The 20,297-nt window shown below is 44.3% G+C and overlaps 1 protein-coding gene across 1 annotated transcript; it reads left to right on the top strand.

The window, feature by feature from the left end:
• Positions 1 to 13: 13 nt before the first annotated feature.
• On the top strand, positions 14 to 15,510 carry ICOSLG (inducible T cell costimulator ligand). The gene is made up of 7 exons (XM_040585213.1): positions 14 to 277; positions 3,442 to 3,482; positions 5,444 to 5,806; positions 6,301 to 6,585; positions 8,131 to 8,307; positions 9,373 to 9,408; positions 12,100 to 15,510. Exons 1-7 carry the CDS (start codon positions 264 to 266, stop codon positions 12,108 to 12,110), a joined length of 927 nt encoding a protein of 308 aa, XP_040441147.1. The 5' UTR covers positions 14 to 263; the 3' UTR covers positions 12,111 to 15,510.
• Positions 15,511 to 20,297: the final 4,787 nt, after the last annotated feature.

Genomic DNA, 20,297 nt, shown 5'->3' with positions numbered 1-20,297 from the left:
GCCGGGTGGCGGGGCGCCCCGCCTGCACGGTGCCCGGTGGCGGGGCTGGCCGCGCACGGAAGGCGGAAATCCCCGGCGGGCGGCGTGGGAGGGAAAAGGGGAACGGCCTGAACCGGGCGGCTGTCAGATCGGCTCAGCTCGGCACAGCACTGCACGGCTCGGCTCGGCACTGCACGGCACGGCATAGCGCGGCACGGCAAGGCACAGCACTGCACGGCTCGGTTCGGCTCGGCCCGGCAGCCACCCCCTCCCCCGCCGCTGCGATGGAGCCGCGAGGGTGAGTGGGGGCCGCTGGCTCGGGGCTGCGTGGCGCGCCGCTGCCCCCCACCCCTTAGCAAACCCCGAGTGTCATTGCAACGCAGCGGGCAGAAGTTGTTCTGGCGGGGGCGGGCTTCCTACATGGAGACGGGGACGAGGGGCCGCACGGGGTCCCCTCCCGCACCCGGGACAGCGGTGGAGGTGGCCGGCGGCAGCTCCCGGGGGCGCCCGTACCGTGGGGGGCTCGGCCGGGGAGCGACCCGGCGCGGCCGCTCAGCGCCGGCGGGGCCCCGCCTGCCCGTGCTCCGCCAGCGAAGGCTGCGGGCAATCAGCTGGTGTTTTCAGGAGCCTTTTTGCCCAAAGATGCGAGAAGGCAAGCAGGCCCACCCCGTTTATTGCCCGGGTTAGTGCTGCCTTGCAGTAGGCGTTAGAAAAGCTTCACGGATAACTTGTTTAGGGCACCTGCAGGTGCAAGAAGAGCCATGTCGCTGCAAGGTCTGGGGATAAAACAAATCTTAACAGTGGAGAAAAAGCCCCGAAGTTGTTATTGCAAGCGTCGGGATGTCTTTTCTCTGGCTAGTTTGCTCCAGAACAGCAGCATCCCTTGATTCTAAATAAATACTGCATGAAAAAGTTGAGGTGCTGGTACAAACAGTAATCTCACCAAATAAGAATGTATGAAAGAAGAAATGCAACTTTCTCCGGTTTCACAGGGCATTTTAGAAAATGTATAGAATGGGAAGGTTGGGAAAGAATTGAAAAAGAAAAAAAAAATCATTTTTTATTAAAAACTAAAAGGGACAGAGGGAGAACTAATAAACTAAGGCAGCTACACCCGCACTTAGTGGCGCTCACTGCTAGCATGATAGGCACAGGGGCTGAGTGCAGACTTGGGGCAAAAGGGGTTTCTCTGCAGGCAAAAGCGTTTCTCCCTTTTTTCAACAGGAGCTTGGCATTAAAGCTGTTCCAGGGAGACATGGTGCATTGGCAGTGCCCCCACATTACCACAGCTGCAACCTCCTCTAAGTAAGAGGATGATTATCTCTAGATCTGTCCAACCTTGACTGTGACATCATTTATTAAAATAAGAAATCAAGACCTGCTTTGTGTACATACTTTAGAGAATCAGTTCTGGCTGACTGTCTAAATATTTGTTGGCAACAGCGAATGCCTGCCATAGGGAAATTCCCTAAAACGTCCCATAAAGATCCGTTGATTGAAGTTCTCCATTTAATTCAAATTACTTGCTATAGCCATAGTATCTAACTTGGGTGGGAAGCAATCAAACCCACAGCCACAGGATTAAGAAAGATTAAGAACTACATGAAGGTGAGCTTGTCAAGACAGACCTCTACAAGCTTGGCACAAAAGCAATGGCCCCTGCACAGTATAAAAAAAACCAACAGAAAGGCAAGACAATGTGCAAAAGCCAACAAAAGTCACTGCCAGTGAGAGAGCAGAGCCGAGCCACTTCCCTGGAGTGTTCGGGTACACTTACTTTAGAAAATCTGCAGTCAGCCCTGAAGTAAGTTTTCGAGCAGAAATGTTCTGAGCTTCCACTTAAACTTTTGAAACCTCATCTATGAAACCATTTCAAAGGACACAGAAAAGGAAAATGAAGTGTTTTCTTCATGTAAAAGTAATACAGTTCAGACTGACTCTTCCCTAAACTTTCTCAATCTTGTTCTCTGGAGATGGGGCTTCAAGTAGAGGTAGATTTTGTGTCAGGAATGTCCTCTGCTTTCTCTATGGGAAGCCAAATGTGTTTGGGAAGATCGTAATTTTCTTGGGGGCAGGTGGGAGACCCAAGTTCTGCCCAGACAGCTGTTGGGAGTAAAGCTGGGCAGAAGTGATGCTGTGCCTGGGAAGTGGTGGACGAGTCCTGATGCTCAGCTGGACAAAAGGGTGGGAACTGTGGGGAAAGGGCAGGAGGCCTGGAAGAGAGAGGGGATGTTTTAAAGTACAGCTGATGGGAAAAGCAAGGTGAGAAATGGCTGCTGGGGGAGTGAGCTTAGGTTGGGGCTTGGAGGGAGGGGGGTCAGGCAGGGCAGAGCTGGTTTGGAGGGAAGGCGGCAAACAGTCTAGGTGGGAGACCTTGGAGCTTGCTCCTGGGTGGACATGGGCTGCTGTGGGCAGGTCTCCCCATTGTCTCAGCCCTTGGCTCAGTGTTGGACCTGGCTGATGGTTGAGAACAACTGGGGAAGGGCACCAGAGTACTGTGGCCTCAGTCTTGCTTGCAAAAGTGAGCTGGGGCCACTGGGGATGCTTGTGCCCCTCTGTCCAGCCTTATTGCACCTGCAGCAACATCAAAGTGGGCAACTGCAGCCGCACAGCTCTCATTCCAAAACTTTCCCAGCATCTTCCTTTCCTTTCCCTTCCCACAGCAGCTTGGAGGAAGGAGAGCACAATGTATAGCTAGGTGTGGTGGTGAAAGGCTATTTTAAAGTAACTCTTAGGAAAGTGCTGCACATTTATCTTTTGTAAAGTGCTATGGGATGAGAGGTAAATTGCCTGGACTTTATAAATAGGTTAAACTAGCTTTTCCTATAGCATCCAGCAGGTGTAACTTCTTTGAGAAACTCCTGCATAAATATGCCCCTCTGGAGTAACCCAACATGCGGAATTCTTTCCAGCAAAACCTTTGTACAGCTCCCTGCTATCAGCACATTTCCTGTTTACACATTTTTACCAAGTGCACAAACTGGTGGTCAGCGTGGTCAGCTGCTTGGTGTCTCCTAACCAGATAAAACCGTAACCACTGAGTTTCAGCAAAATGGTAGGATGCAGGGCTTTTGACCTGGATTTAGACCTGTGCAGCCACTCCCCTTCCCAGTGATCCAAGTAGCTCTCAGGGCCTATATATCCAGTAAGTCTATACGGTTTGTTTTTCACAAGACAGACGGGCACAACACCAGCTTCATGCCCTCTGCTCCGATTCCAGTATTAGTGCATCTCACTGCTATTCGTGGCCTTGGCCACCCACCCACAGAGTTATGTCATTTGAGCAGAAGTTTTGCAGCTGTCAAAAATGCAAATACCGAATAGGACATTACATAGTAGTAGCACCTAATTTACCTACTTCTGCTACTACACTAAATCAATCAATATTAGGTTTATTGCTTATTTAAACAACAGAGACACTAAAGTCAAACATGTAACACTCTTGTTTGCTTTTTGTTCTAGCTACGGATTTCTGTTACTGCTCCTCCATATCCTGAGACCTGGTAAGTTCAGAACGCTTCATCTGAAAATGAGCTGCACTCTTTTTAATATTTTTGACTAAATACACAAAGTAGTTGTAATATATACAATATAAACATCTATGTGTTTTCAGCAAGACACTTAAGAATTCCTCAGTGTGAAATCTTTCTCTGACATGCATCAAGGAAGGAAGTATCTACCAGTTTCTGTACGGAGAATAGCAAGGGAACTTACAGATGTTCTTGCTCAGATTGCTCTGCTTGCTTCACAGACATCCCTGCATATTTATGCCTGCCAACAAAAGGCCTTAGAAGTGTGGTAATAAGGGCTGTTGATAAGCAGATCTAACATGCCTGGATAAAGTCCATACTCATATTAGAACTAGAATTGTACATCACGGTATCGAGTACCCAGCATTAGCAAGTCTTTTACTACAGTTCAAAAAATGCCTTTCAAAACAAAGGTAAAGTTAAATGATATCGCTAGGTGATAGTTAAGCATTTTTAGAGTTCTCTCTTGTTCTTGCTCAATCACGGAGAAGGACCTCAACAAAGTCACCAAGGAAACTTCCTGGCCCCAAAATCAGGACAAACCGTACAGATAAAGCCTTAATAGATGCCGGCTGGCCTGTTCCTCAAGAATACCAGTGATGGAGGTGCCCCTGTCTTCCCAGGGCATCAATTTCCCTGCTGCTACAAGGGCTTTCCCAAAATCTAGGCTGCATCACCCTTGTTGCGCTTCAAGCCCTTTACTTCTTGTCTCACCCAGCAGAGGATAAGGGTCTGGAGAGCATATTGCCTTCGTCCTTGCAAGTACTTCATTTGCTTCAGTGGTGTTTTTAAGCCAGGGTGCGCAACTCAGACATGTAGATAAACTATTTCTCATTCCAGCACACCAACACAAAGACATGTCCCCCTGGGACATTGGAGCCTCCCTCCCACCTCACCATGCACTGTTCCCAGATTTCCAAACACTCACTCCTGTCATCTTTTTTTCCCTAATTCACCCACCCGCATAATCCCTTCCCCCAGCTGTAATCAATCCCATCCAACCCCATGCCTGACGCCCTCTCACCCCCCAGCCCAACATTTACAATGTGCACACTGCTTTGGTCTCAGTAACCAGTTGCACCAGAGAGGTTTCAGCTGCTGGGGTGGAGGAGAGGTGGTGCATCCTCATCTGCAGGGAGGCTGCAGTCAGAGCTGCCCTGGCCCTTTCAGACTTGCTGACCTGCGCTTTCTGCATCCCTTTGCAGCCTGCTCATGCCTTCTATCTTGCTCACCAGGAGATTAGGCTGCTGTTCTCATGTCTGGAGACCAGGAAAAGTGCCCTGAAAGCCAGACACTGTACTGGCCTACTTAAAGTGGCTGTGAGAAGCTGTAAATGTTTAATTAATGGAGGTACCTGGGCACGCTGGTTTGCCAGCTAGGTATATTTGTTGAGAGGGTGACACCAATGGTGGCAATAAAATGTGATTGCTATGACATGCCCACTTTGAGAACCACTATTTACTCCCCTTTCAAATTTGGGGGAATCTCACAATAATGGTAGCACTCTTTTTCTTATCGGTGTTTCCACTTCTTGTGATTTACCTGGTGTTATCTGGCATTTTTCCAAATAAAAATAAAAGTGATTATTAAAGCATTAGGACTTGAATATGTGCCTACAGTCAGTCCCAGTCAGTGGGCAAAGTCAAACATGCAGGTATCCCTGGGTCTGGGAATGCTTTGACCAGTTGGCCCTTGGAAAAAGAAAAAAGCAGAAGGCTTTATAGTGAAAAAGATCCCTTTGGAAAATAAACGGACAACAGACATGGAGGGAATTAGCCACTGGCAAGTCAGGAGGTAGGCATGCCTATGAAGTGAGCGTGCTTACCTGCGTCTTATGGATACTAATACTGGAGTCCACATGAGGTAGAATGTACTTGAAAATAACGACATTTTCCCCACGTAACCTCCCTTTTTTCTCTATTTTAATCTTGTAGTTATTGCACTGGAGGAGACTATCATAGTCAGTAAACTTGGAGACAATGCTACACTGAGTTGCATTTATCGAGGAAGAGAACTGCACTTAAAAAATCTACGGGTATATTGGCAAATAGCTGATGATCAAGAAGAGTGTTCAGTTGTTCATGCACTGATCTCTGGTCAAGACAATGAAAGTGAACAGTGTATTCACTTTAAAAACAGGACTCAGTTATTCTGGGATGGATTGGAAAATGGCGATTTTTCTCTGCTACTACTAAATGTCAGCCAGAGTGATGAACGTACATACAAATGTGTAGTACTGCAGAAAACTGAATATACCAGAGTGATTCACCAGGCGAAAGTGGTTCTCACTTTGGCAGGTAAGAACTTGTATCACTTGCACATATTTGCCCACATTCTCATTCCAGCTTTCCAAGTCCGTCCATTTCAATATTAGATATAAGCATACCCTTACCTTTAGAACATATTTCAGCCCTATTCTGAAATGAAGTCTGCTTAATTTAAGTGTTACAGACAGGGAATCTAAAACTGGAAGAATACCTGTAGCAGCTGTTTATCCAGCGTGGGGTGTTTTTTTCATCTTGGTTTTCCTTAGTATAAGGGCTTTTGCACATGACTGGGTGACAGCAGCTTAAGAATTTGCTTTCTTCCTTCGGGTTTGTCTACAGCTTTCTGCCCTTCCAGTAATTTTCTCAGTTCTCTGGCTTATATACCAAACCTGCAGGTGTTTCCCTCTCAGGTCATAAGGGTCATGTGAAACCCAGAACTTCTGCTTCAGAACCTACACCAAAATTTGGTCTTTTCAATACATTTCAACATATCAATGACTACTTCTTTTTCTCTTGCTGTCCAGCTAGTTATAGCCAACCAATACTCAGCGGACCGATAAGAAACAGTGACAGCACTGGAGAGGAGGTGACTTTCAGCTGCAAGTCTGGCAATGGATACCCAGAGCCCAATGTATATTGGATAAATAAAACAGATAACAGCCACCTGCTTCCATCAGAGCTAAAGATCATACCCCATGCCGATGGCACTTACAGTGTTTTTAGCACGCTGAAGGTTAAAGCCACTTCTAACATGCAAATAGAGTGCTCCATAGAAAATAAAATACTGCGGGAAAATCTGTCAGCCAACTGTAAGTCCCTTCATGCTACTTCATGTTTTCTAGATAGCAGAAATATCAAGCAGCGCGTCTCTGTAGATACGCACTAACGAGGGGTACTCATTAATTCAAAATTAGTTTGAAAAAATACTGAGAAGAACTCAGGTTTTGTTTCAAGCTAGTTATGCTTAGCCATGGACTTTATGTTTACTCCTCCCACATTGAACACCCCATCAAGTGTGTTATGACAATGGCCCTGAGAAGCTTTTGCAGCCAAGACAGTGACTGGCCTTTACCCTTTGGTTCCTCAGGAACATGATGACTTGGGGAGTCAGGTTATTTTTCAGAGAGCACAGCAAATCCATGATTCCTGAATCCCTAGCCAACTACTTTACAGCACTCATGCTTGCTTTTTACTCTGCCTAGTTTCAAAGCTCTGTTTTCAGTCTCCAAACTGAGTTTAATACAGTGTGCTATTTAAAGTAGACCTGTAGCAAATGGCTAACATTAGCCCAAATAGAACAAATCACCTAACAGCAGAAGTATAATACGCTATTTATTGCTGATGAGTGATCAATAGTAAAAACAAGTATTTAGCTACTCAACTGTTCACAAAAACAGAGAGATGTTAAAAAAAAAAGCTATAAAGAAAGTTATACCTATGGTACCAACAGTGGATTTCGTTATTTCAAAAAAAGCTGTGTAGAGAAGCTATCTGGAGTGGCAGAGCTGACCTGGAGGAGACTGTTCGATTTCATTGCTCTTCCTGGTCCTGCCTTCTGCCACACCTTTCTCTTGTAGGTTTCTGCACCCTGGTACAAGGAGGTTTGATTGTTTGCGTAACTAGCTGGATAGCCACAGTTTACCTGAACATGCCAAGGACTCACACTCTGGACTTAATGGCAGTGATCCCACAAACATAGCCAAAGGATGTAAACTGCTTCCAGGAACAAAAATTGTGTGCACAATCAAAAGTTGCACAGTAAAGCGTTTATATGACAGCATACCCTTGCTGCCATCCCAAATTAAAGGAAAACTAAGTAACTTTGTCATTGGTTTCCTAATGGCTTTTCTGTCTTATTGTATTCTGGGGGAAAAAAAAGACCTTCATCTTACTATTTTTTGTTGGTTTCTAAAAGCCTACCACATTTGAAATAGAGATGTGATTTGAAAGCTTCAGTTTTCTAGCAATCGGTGGAAATTCTTCAGTAACTCCAGAAAAACAGGTTTTCACCCAGTTTTCTGAATACTATCAGATTTACATTATAGATACTGTATAGATTTATTTTCAACTTCGTCTAGATACAAGCTCAAACATAGAGTCTCGCAAGGCTGTGAAAGAGGGATATGTGCAGTATGATGACAGGGAGGAGTAAGCTGGCATTGTATTATTAGACAGTGTAAGCTGGAGATGTGCCTGACTCAGAAGAAATACCACCAGCGTCACAGTGATATGAGTAGTGCAAGTATTTAGTCCTTCAGAATGTTCTTTGTGCATGTAAAATATGGTCAAATATTTGCCTGGCATGAAATGTGAAAATTTACACTTTACTACACCCTTTTTCTATTTCATTCTAGACACACAGCAGATGCAAAGCAATGGCTCTAGCACAGAAAGTCACAAAAACCTGGAAAAAAATGGACGAGGTGCTCAAGCAGCTTGCGTCATTTCCATCATCATTGGAATAGGTCTTCTAGTTGGTTTAACCTGCTGGCTGTGGAAACGGAGGTCCTTTAAGCTACTGTCCTACACAGGTAATGAGGTCTTTCATTTGCATGACCAAACCTAGTGCGTTGCTACAAGGTATGAGTAAGCTGCCTGCACAAAACAGCAGGAAATCGTGCTGTTATCAAAAACCTGGGGTGCCCTGGAGAGGACATGTAGTGCCCCAGAACATGTTATTCTTTATAGTTTTCTGCTATTGTGTCTGAGCCTCACAGAAGTTAACTGCTGGATGCAGGAGTAACTCTGACTTTGTACCTGTTCAGGCCATAGTTTGTCAGCTGCAATCCCTGCAGGCTGTTTCTGGACAGATGCAGGCGATGCTCTTCCATGGAACAGGACTGGAGTCAGTACCTTGCTCTGCTTAGCACAATCCAAAGCAGAAATCAGAGAATAAATCAATCCTGAGAACGTTATAGTCACTGGCCAGATAACTAAGGGATCAACATCCCTGGCATCAAGCAGCTTTCTATGAGTTAGAAATAAAACATGTCTCACTGTCACTCCATGTTATACATGTGTATCCTTGTACTGCTGTATTTGACCACATGCAGAACTCTTCAGTGCTTGGCATGACAGTAGAAAAGGCGGCTCTGAAAGACATCCTGTGAACCAGACTGAATGTGGTGATACATCTGAGTACCTACTGTAAGCCACTTAGCAGGTGCACAAGAGCTAACATATATGGAAAGGCAGCGGGGGCAACCACACTTTTCACATTCTCAGTCCATGCCCTCTTCGTCATATCTAGCCAGCCCAGGTGCATCAGAACATATCAGGAGAAAGCAGGGTAGTGATCTTGCCTGGCATGTGCAGCAGCTGTGCTAGGAGCCGTGTCCTTCCTTCAGAAACAACTCAAGAGTGGTGCAGGACTCTGTCCAAAAACATGGAGCAGGGCTTTTGATCCAAGCCCAAAATCTATCCTTGCTGGAACGGTGACCTAAGTTGTAAGCAAATAGAGTATGTACTGCATTTTGCTGTCCAAAGAGCATTTAACACATTGAACCCTCAACTCTGCTGGATGTTATTAATCCTGTCTGGCTAAAGACTATAGTTACCTACCCTATATGCTTAAAACAGTGCATTTGTTTCAACAGATGTCCAAACAAATGAAGACAAAGGAGGACTCAACTGTAAGTATTAAAATATGGATTACTGCATTTGACTCAAGAGTGACTTAACTTCATAGCTGCAATACTCAGGTCCAGCACAAAGCCTTTGGATTATACTTGCTGCATGTTGCAAACTCAAGCACGTAAAGCCATAGCCTTACTTCTGTCAGCCCTTTCCCTGAGCTCTCCAGGTGTTGCAAAAGGCAGCCTGAGGGGTTTGATTCCCAGAAGTTCCTTCCACAGTTCAGGCTAAAGGACATAACTAATCAACAGGGGACACACACAGGCTGAAGCCACCCTCCTCTCCTGTTGCACAGCTACACTGAAGCTCCTGTTGTCCTCAAGACAGAGCCAAACTTGGAAAATCTGTTTTAAATGCTGATTTTCAAGTCTGAACAACACAGACCATTTATCACTTCATATTATATCAGTGCCTATCACCAAGTGGTTGTTTCCTGCCTTTTTAAGCACTGCTTCCTAGGAGATCTTTAGCTGGAATGCAGGAACATCATTTGCTTCATATTTATGAACCTGAGCCTATATACACCCAATTAAAAAAAAGTATATATTAAGTGGTCTCCTTTCCTAGGGAAAAAAAATGCAGTTCAGACCTTCGACATGTTCATACTTTTTATAAGCAAGAATGCAGTATTGCAGGCCAGCTAGTTCACAAATTCATTTTTCATTTATAGTGGGGGAAAAATAAAAATGGGGCAAAAATTCCAAGACAAATTTGGAAAAACAAACTCAGCACAGGGGACTTGCAAGAGTACAGAGAGGATGAAATATCTGCCTATTTTATATCTTACTTGATAGTTTCTACTGAAGCAAATAACTGTTGCCTGGGTGTCTCTGCAGAACAGGCAGAAAATACTGTGTTTTCACCAAAACTGTAATAGTTAAAGCAGTTTGCCATAGCAGATGCTGTGCATGTACCTAATTCGTATAATCAAGCAAATCAAGCAGAAGCAAATTAGCCCTTAAATTTAAAAACAATATCTGGAACTTCTTTGGTGGTCATGCAAACTGGGTTAATGGTCAGTTTTTTTCCAGACCCATCAAGTAACCCCAGCCTGATCCCCAACATTTGTGTTTGCTAAACATCAACAAACATTACACTGTTTCCTGTAGAGCATAATGTAGAAAGGAGGATGGAATTTCTCCTTAAAGAACATTTTCCTTTTCCAGTTCCTGTGAGCTACATTAACGTAACAGAAGCCGTTCATTTAAGGTCAGCTTTTTCTTCCTCAGCCTTACTTATACCAGCTCCCATTTGATTAGGTCCTGGGACTTAGCTCATAAGTAGAAAAACTTCTTTAACATAAATATGAGTAAATATTTATCTTATGTTGAAAACTGCTGTAGTGTGGTTTGTTCATTAACAACAAAACAAAGACACTAGCCTTCCAGACACTATCTGTGCTTTGGCATGTCTCCGCAGCATTTGTGGAAGATTAGGTGGGACAGCAGCTTTGGTGGTTTGCTGCTATTGGAAACTGTCCCACATCTGAGGGCTGTTTTCTGCCAAGAGAGCCATGTAAGCTGTGGAAGGCAGTGGCCTTCGGATGTCCCAATTTGAGGGCAACTTGGACCAACACCAGGGGAATAGGAATGATCTAAGGAATGTGATCTCTGATGAAACTGGTTGTTTGTTTAGGCTGGAGAAGACAAGGAATTCATAAGAGTCCTTAAAGAAGATGGGACAAATTAGTTATTGTCCTAACCCAGCAGACCCAGCACTTAAGGCACAACAGGCTTAAGCAAAGGAGATTTAAGTTAGATGTTAGGAAGAAATGCCTTTCTGAGGGTAATGGGAGTTGAGCGCTGACACAGAGAGTGTGTGCAGGCTGCCAAGTCTCCCATCAGTCTCTCTATTGTTGCTGTTCTGTTTTTTCTTAATGAAAGAGGACACCAGCATCAGTCAGGAATTATTTAGAAATAGCTGGTACTACCTTAGGGCAAAAGATGGGCTTTTGGAGAAATTCTAGCCTAATTCAGTCATTGTTTGATATTTTCAAGCAAGTTGTGTGTGGTAGGTGGGGAGTGAGACGCTGGAGGTGCACCCATGGGGACACAGCCACAGCATTTTGCTTTTCAAAAATGATGTAAATACATTTCTGCTTCTAGTGGTTTCGCTTTACGAGGAAGGTCAAATTGTTATACAGGGGGTGGAAAACCTGAAGACTGCAAACCAAAAAGAGCCTACTGAGACTAACTTTGCTGTTACAAAGAAAGTTCTGGAAATTGAGAGGAAGGCAAGTTGCAAAGAAGAGTAACTTCGTCCTGGTGGGGTTAGTCTTTCCAGATAGAGATTACAGTCAGTGGGCAGGATGCTCCAGTGAGGAGAAATTCAGAGCTGGAGCAATTCCGAATTGCTCTCTGGAGGGATCCCTTCACTGAAGTAGTCTAAAACAAACCAAAGGTGACACTGACATCCCTTCACAAGGGAGGGGGACGTTAGCAGGAGAGCACTTTTTTGCATTTGCACAAAGAGAGGCATTTTCAATCTGTGGCACAAGGGCAGAGGGACCTCAGTGTCTCAGGTATCTAGGCAGAGGCAGGGCTTGACCCCAGGTGATCCTGTCTCAGCAGCGTTAATACATCTTGCAGCTTGTTCCACTGGTTACATAGTAAAAACAACTCTAGGACATGATTATTTCTGGGGGATTTTTTTCTATTTTTTTCTAAAAAGAAGTTTGTTTGTTTTTACAGCACCTGTCTAAATGGGAAGTCTGCTAACAATCTGGGCAGCTGGAGATGTGTCAAGAGAAGCATCAACCCCTATCTCAGTGGCAGCATCGCTTGTAACACAAGTGACATATTTCTGCAGAGTGTGCGAAGAGAGATGGCAAAAAAAGCTTCTCCAACAGAAGAGAAAACAAAATGCACTGGATTTCTGTTGCAGCCACTGGCTGTGTCCACACAACAATTGTGTCACCGCACCAGCTAACCACTTTGGACAGTCCTCTGATATTCTGTCAGTGTGCTGAGCTCCTGCACTGGAGAAGGCAGCAAGCCTGGGACTTAGCTTCTCTGTGCCAGACCACTGACAGGTGGTGAGTGCCCAGTCTCTCCTCATCACCTTTGAGGACCTTTTTAGTAGCAGAAGCAACTGCATTTCAGGAATGTGCAAAGTTCTTGCTGTGTCTCTTTACACTGACAATGACTACTGAATATGAAGAAAGGCAGCTAAAAAAAAAAAAAAGAAAGAAAACTGAAGGGCTCTCTACAAAGTGAGATTTGTGATCTTTTCCACCTTTTTCTCTCTACAGCACATCCTTTCATTGTCTGGTTTCACCAGCTGTGTGTTACTGTGTACAGAATTAGGTAGAATGTTTTGACCCAGTCCTCCAAAAGTGGGTGTTGCTCTGACAGGGTTAAACACTGAATGTGTTAATGTAAGGGAATGTGTGTTCTTTAAATGCAACTTGATATCAGCATTTTGTTTTTTACCAAATATTCCACCAAAAAGGGGACTTCCACTTTTGACAGAAGCTGGTACGTACTGTGTGAAAGAGCAGGCTGTAGAAACCTGACGGATTAAAAATAGTGCTCTCTGCTATGTTAATGTTACCTGGACTTACCCTTTTCAGGATGGAACAAAACCTGTGGTTGAGCTCTGCTCAGTTCAGCTGGTCTTTATTTAAGCACTCCCCTGTGGCTTCCAGGGAGGATTTTAAACTGACATTTTTAAACTGAACCCCTCCTTGTGTCCCATCCCACCATCCACCCCCAAAAAAAAGAAGGAAAGACAGACAGACAGGAAAGAGTGCAGACTATAGCACTGTGTTGTCTGTGAATGTCCAGGAAAGCCAAGTGCAGTTTCCTTGTGCCAGTGCACGTGCCTTGCTGTGCCAGCCACGAGCCAGCCAAGAGAAACTGGTTGAAAATAGTAAACTTTGCTGATGGTATGAAGTTTTGAAGGAGGAGGAATCTATACTAGCTGTCTTGCCTAGGTGGGGCATTTTCCCCATCTTGTCATGGGGCACGGAGACCATGTTTAAACTGAGCCCTGGAGACACTTGGTTCCTGCACCAGTTGCTAAACTAAAATTCTACCATTTTTGTCAATAAGTTACAGCCTTACTTGTCCTAGCTCTATGTGTGGGAGGCTCTCCAGTGTCTGAGGCAGGCCATTGATTTTTCATATAAAGATTAGCATTCATATCCATCAAGTGAAAAAAAAAATATGTTGTTGTCCTGTTGTCCCATTATGTGGACTCCAGAACCACTGGGCAATAGTACAGTTAGGGGTTTGTTGCAGTGCCCTCAAGAAGGCTCTGAGTTGGGTACCTGCGCACCATCGCTGCGCCAGGATCTTGTGGGAGGGCTGCACAGGCTCAGCCTCCACGGCATTTAAAAGACGGGGCAGTTTAGCTCTCACTTGTTGCAGTCTAGGCTTACTCGCCAGTTTGAACAGGATAGGGAAGCTGTTTTAAAAGCAAAAACAAACAGCCAAGCTGCAACAAAATAATTAAGCTCCTGCCTTCTGTTTAGATTTTAACTGTGTACAACTGTGGTTTTTTAGAAAGGTGTTGTATCTATTAATGTCAAAAAAGTATATTGCATATTTGCTAATCTTCAATGTCTGTGAAAAATACTCTTTTATTTATTAATTTCTCTTTTGTCCTCTGTTGCCTTCCAGTCTACAGCTGTAACATACCCTCTCAGGTAGGGTATTCAGCTCACAGCATTTGTTGGATAAGATTACTTAAGGTACCATCAGTTACTTTAAATGTCAGCCTTTCCTTGTCTTCTCTCATGTCCATTAATCTAGATGTTAGATTATTTTCTAAGTCCATATCTAGTCTTCAGTGAACCCTAAAGGGAACATGCTTGAAGAAAGCATGCAGACACCTTAAAAATGTGAACATCTGTGCAGATGTGAAGGTAAACCATTTCCTAGTGGTTCAGTAAGAAGTCCTGTGGACGTTTCCTTGCTATCTATCACATGAAGCTGTTTTGCGCATCCTCTTTGGTGCTGCTGTAACTGACAGAAGCCTTTCCTAAAAACAGTTTTCCACCTTTATATTCTGCAACTGCAAGAAGCTGTAACAGTTTAGAGATGCAAGAACTCAGCCTAGCAGTTGCTTTGCAATATGTCGTTAAGCTAATTTAGACTGGTTGGATTTCCTTACTTCTGGGCTACTTCATGGTACCTAGAGAATAACATCTAAATGCAACAGCCTGCTCTTTCAGAATCCGTAGTTTCGGTTGGTTTAGGTTTTCCAGCTATTTTTGGAGACAAGAAAATCCTAGATAGCAGTTGTTACCATTAAAAGGACTTAGAAATTTTGTAATGAGTTTGTCATCATATACCTGTTTATATTTTAAATAAAATCCATCTGGATGTTTGACTAAATCTGGCAGCATGTAAACACAAGTTGCCCCAACCAAAGTGACAGTTTTAGTTTCAGCCATATCCCTCAGGGCGTATGAGTGCACCTTTCCAAAGCCCTCAGACAAGGAGAGACCAATGCAACACAGAGACTTGACAACCTGTGCTCGATTTTGGCTTGCACAACAAAATACTTTGGGTAAACTCAATGAAAGCTACATGGTACAGGCTTAAATAAAGCCTGAAGGCAGCACTTACGCTGGGCTGCTACATCCTTTTCTCACCCAACGTAACAACCCCTAGCACAGCAAAGGTACAACGCACCCTCCCACTTCCAGAACTGAAACGGACTCATTGCACAGTCCCAAGTCGGTGTTGCACTTGCACACCAGCATCCCTCTCTTTCCTTTCATTAAAGGTAGAAAGTCAGATGAACTATGTTTCAAGCAACTTAAACACATGCACAGGAAAGCACCACTTGATGCAGCGTTGTGGGAAGACTCTAAGAAACGGACTCACTTTCACAGAAAAGTGAAAGGCTTTAGTTGTGGCATGGCTGGTAAACCACAGATGGAAAGCCCCGAGAGAGAGCATATGTTGCTACTTACTGGTCTGAATCCATCCGTCCTGTAGTCAAATTCATTATTTAAATCTTTTCACCTGTGAGAGCTGAAATCTCTCTTTTGCTCAAAAATGCACTCCCTTTTTCCACTTCAACAACCCTGACTCCAAACATTGTCTCTAAAGCCCCTTGCACTACATCAAATAAACGTTATTAGTTGGTTTTCCAAATTGCAAAGTGAATCCTTTTCCTATTTATAGCATATATGCACAAAAGTTCACATTACCCCATGAGGGTAATCTCTCTAACCTTTCTCTTTTCCAGGGCAAGAGAAACTCCTCTAAAGGAATAACTAAGTACAGCCCAACTCCACAGGGAGAGGACCCCCTCACTCACTGTAGAAGTTAGTTAGGCTCCTGGGACTTCTTCTATGTGTGATGCAAGCTTTAGGACCTTCACCACATTCATTGGATTACATGGGATGAAATCACTGTAAACTGGTCCCCATCTGAGGATTAGGAAAGGCAACCCACAAGTTCCTTGAGGTGATTGCCCCTGCATCTGGCAGCCCAGGGAATTACAGGCCACAGACCTGTCAGTAGCCTCCATCTCATTCGTCTTTCAAGACACAGTTACATGACAACATGTCAACCTGTACAATAACCTACCAACACAAGAAAAAAATGCTTCGAATCGTTCATGTGTTATCAGCACTGCTAACAAGCATAAGTAGTGTATCCAAGCCAATGCCCCATGCTGCAAAATGCAAGCCCTTGGGAACTACTCATGACCTCACTATTAACCACAAACTGAAGTGCTTTGTTAAGAAAGACCCTGCCTCCCATTTTAGTCTGGCACAGAAAACTTCTATGTAGAGACAGATGCTCTTATATCAACAGAGTCTCAGGCTGACCTTCCAACTTGCCTTGAAAGAGGTCCCAACTGTTTAGCAATAAAACACTGATCTGTCTTCCTGTGATTTCAGGAAGTGCTGCTTAGGACCATTTTATAATTGGAAAACTTGGACACAAAAGTCACACACCCAGGGTCACACAAGGCTGTAGCTGACTTGGTGCTTGAAGTCACATCTCCAGCATGCAGAGACCTTCTTCTCTTCTTCCACTTGTTGGACTGGAAAGTCTACTTCTCTGCCACATTCACCCCAGTAGACGTCATAAGTCAACAGAAGCCATTTACTGGTTTTGAATAGGATTGCATATAAACTGCCAGACTACACTTTCATATCTGTCACACAAAAATAAGTCAACCCTTAAAATAATTGGAAAGAGTAAAAAGGTGACAAAACATCTCTCAGTTGACGCAGGAAAACTTTTAAGAATGTGTCAGTAAGAAGCAACACTAATGCAGCCATATTGTGGACTGAAGGTGATTGCTAACATTTCCTTCTTAATTTCTTCTGCCAGGAGATCTATGCTGTCACATCATTCTTCGTGAGGCTGAGAGTGTAGTTTCAAAACAAAATCAGGTTTGCTTGCACAAACTTATTTTCCACAGCATCATGCTGAACTAGAGGCAATTGTATTCCTCTCAATTCATCCTGTTATCAGTCAGACTTACCATTACTATTTTACCTAACTTCTAAAATACATCACTACTGCAGTCACAGTAACTAAGAGGGATAAAGACATAAAATGTCTGAGCTATTGCCAAAGCACAGTAGCTATTTTTACAATACAAGGCAAACAAAAAGTATCTTTATCACCTTATTGGAAATCTTATTAGCCAGCTCAGATCAGTTTGATAAACTGCCAGTGACATTAAACACTGTGTCAGCAAAGTACCAGAAGTCTATCATAAACCTGGCCTTTCAAAGCCCTTTCTTTTGTTTTCTGTATGTATCTCATATTTCCATGCCCATCTGGCACTACCTGCAGCACAGAGGATTGCTCTCGTCTTTGAGATACACATTATTGAATTCTCATATCAGAATCATGAGAAAAACCCAGTCCTGTGTTGGTTCCTGATCTACTGAACAAGGCAAGAGGGCTGGGCCAGATAATGACCGGGCAAATTCATTGACTCTTCCTACACAGGGTGAGGCAGGGAGCCAGCCCCCAGGGAAGGTCTGCTCCGGACCCCAGGCAGCAGCGCACATGAAGGGCATGCCCAGAAACTGAAGGACTGCAGAAGCAGACGGAGTGGCTGTGGAGACAGGTGAGTCTCCAGGGACCCCAGCCAGGGCAAGCCACAGTGCCAGGTGTCTGCTCAGCAGGCGGGCATCCCACCAGGAGTTCTGGCATGCCAGGGCACAGCTCAGCCTTGAGCAGTAAGTGCCTTCGAGCAGGAAAAAGCAAGAGAATAAATTAAATGAAAACCTCCAAACTCTACACATCCGTTCTGTTTATCTTCAGATTATTTTGTTTATATATTTAAAGTTGAATTTTTCATTACTACCATGAGGCAGGCAGCTGCCTGTCAAAGTATTTCTCAAGGAACAATTTGATCCAGCTGAGAGCAGGAACAAGAAAGAAGAGGACAAAAAAAAGCTTTTAATCTGCTCCAGCCCAGTGACAATTTGCCAGTCCGCTGGAGATGAAGCACTGCATGGGAAACTTTTTTTTTCTCTCTTCTTTTTTTTTTAAGAGCTCCTTAAGAAGAGCTCCTACTAACAAACATTTGCTCTGCCTGGCTGGAATTATCAGCCACAAAACCCATGAGGCAAGCGTACAGTGACCCAGTGCCTTTTGTTAGCGTTTCTGGCAATGCAGCGACTGCTGACAGGCTTCACACAATGCATCTCAGCTTCACTTCTGAGCAATTCCTATTGCGTCACAACATATCTGGATAGAAAATTATTTCTAAACCAAGTCAAACAAACAGTTCCTCAGAAACAGAAAATTCCGCAAAAGAAATCCACCAATTTCTGTGGGTGCATTTACCGCATCGGTGTACCTTCAAGTCTTGGGAAACAGTAGTAGTAGGTATTCCACAAATAACTCCACTAGTAAGAACCAGCTTTTGCATTAAAACTGGTTTCGACATCCCCAGGTCGCAGGTGCTCAGGCTTGAGCACCCCACAGCAGTGTGGGACCCCAGGCACAGAGGTGTGCCCCTGCCTGCATACTTTTCAGAAGCCTTTGAGGTGGGGTTGGAGGACAGGGGAGGAAAAGAGTTTTGTTTTGTTCTAGTCTCTAGGCAGCATTGCTCCAGACAGCTGGGAGGAAACCACTGAACTTCTGCACCTAGGCAGAAGCCAGGTAAGAATTTTGCTGCTTTAAGTGGCTGGAAACAGACTCTAACCCCCTCCCATGAAGGTCGGGCTTTACAGCCCCGTGCTCTTGTACATCGCTCACTACATGTTCTCTAAAGCATGCTATAATCTTAATCATTGCACACCCAGATGCTGGGATGGGATAGAGCACTCAGCCTGGAAATAATTAATTGTATAACATATCTCTGCCAGCTGGAAACTCCATGCAAGCAGCCAGTGTAATTGCACAGAAGTAAGTGCAACAAAGCAGTATACGAAGTGTATTTGGACAGAGGTAAGGTGCCACAAAGCAGCATGCTAAATGCAAGTCAGATTTTGCAAGATGAGTGAGAAAGCATGTAGCTCCCACAATGACCTCCTTGTCTAAGTGGCAGGACTGCCACAGACTGAATGCAAGCACAATTCCAACATCACTGCTTTTGTTCAGAATATTTACTTTTCAGGGAGGAAAGATTGGTATCCTATCGCCCCCACACCCCAACATGTCAAAGCTAGTGTTGTTGTTTACTGCCAAGACAGCGCATACTTGTTTGCACTCTTGAGACCGTGCTCCCCACAGATTGGCAGAACACCAGCAACTTCATTACATAGTTATGAGAGGCTGCTTGAACCTTCACACTAGGAAAAATTATGCTTCCCCTCACAAAACTTAGCTAAAAGTCAATACTTTCTTTCTAAGGTGAAGGCCAGGGAGAGATCTGAGGAGGTACTGCTATATGCTTCCCTGGTCTTTGCTTACCCTGCTCCCTATGTGGGTCACAGCCACGGAGAAGGTATTGGGCTATAAGGGCCTTTGGACACTCACAGCATAGCAGCTGTTGCTGAACTAAATTTTACCACTATTAGCATCAGCAAAATGGGCACTTTAATTACTGCTAGTATTTACAGAATATAACATTCCTCCAAAAGCCCTCTGAAAAAAAAAAAATAACCCCAAACAAACAATAAAAACCAGCAAAAGCGGCTGGAGCTGCAGTACTATATTCAGCAAAGCTCAAGTTTCATCAAGACTGGAAATGGGAGTTCCTTTGCCCCCTGGACTGGAGCACCCTGCAGAGGAGGGGAGCACTCCCACCGTGGCCATGGCCACTGAGAGAGCAGGAGCTGCACTGGGTAAGAGCTAAAACCAGGACATTTTGTCTTAACACACGTTAATGGTTCATTCAACCTTAGAAGATCTCCCCTTTAGAAAAGGTGTGAACCAAGCTGTCACAGGCATCAATGGAAAAAAGACCTGCATGCCTTAAGAAAGGCATTATGATTCATTTAGCCCTGCCTTGCACAAGGGAAGCAAGGCTTGGGGACACACAAGCTGCTGTGGCCGTCAGCAGTTGTGCAAGACGCAGACGGCAGGCAGGTCTTAAGGCTGGCACACAGACTTAGACCATCAGGCAGAGCAGCAAACAGAATCAGAAGAAAGCAGAGCTGAGAGTCTCCTTGCAAAGCAGCCTAAAACACAAACCATAGGAATAGCCCAGGCAGCTTCTTTTCAGAGCGGCAAAACAAACGTGCACTTCAGCAACCCAAAAATAAGGTCTAGAGGAAGAGTGTTGATCATGGCAGGCTGTGTTCTTCGGTGCAACAGTTTCATTGCTCACGTTTAGAAATACCTGTATTAGGTTTGGCAAAACTCACTCAAGATACTACACAGTGTTACCTAGTGTTGCATAAACCAAGTTGTAGGGGGTTTTTTCTCTTGGATTTCATGGCTTTGCTGCCATGCCTAAATGAAAGAACCACTTCTATAATTAGCAATAGCCTGATTAGTTACATCTCTGA

This window comes from Falco naumanni, chromosome 2, assembly GCF_017639655.2.
Source record: "Falco naumanni isolate bFalNau1 chromosome 2, bFalNau1.pat, whole genome shotgun sequence".
Lineage (NCBI taxonomy): Eukaryota > Metazoa > Chordata > Aves > Falconiformes > Falconidae > Falco > Falco naumanni.
This window is presented reverse-complemented; position numbering and strand designations above follow the sequence as displayed.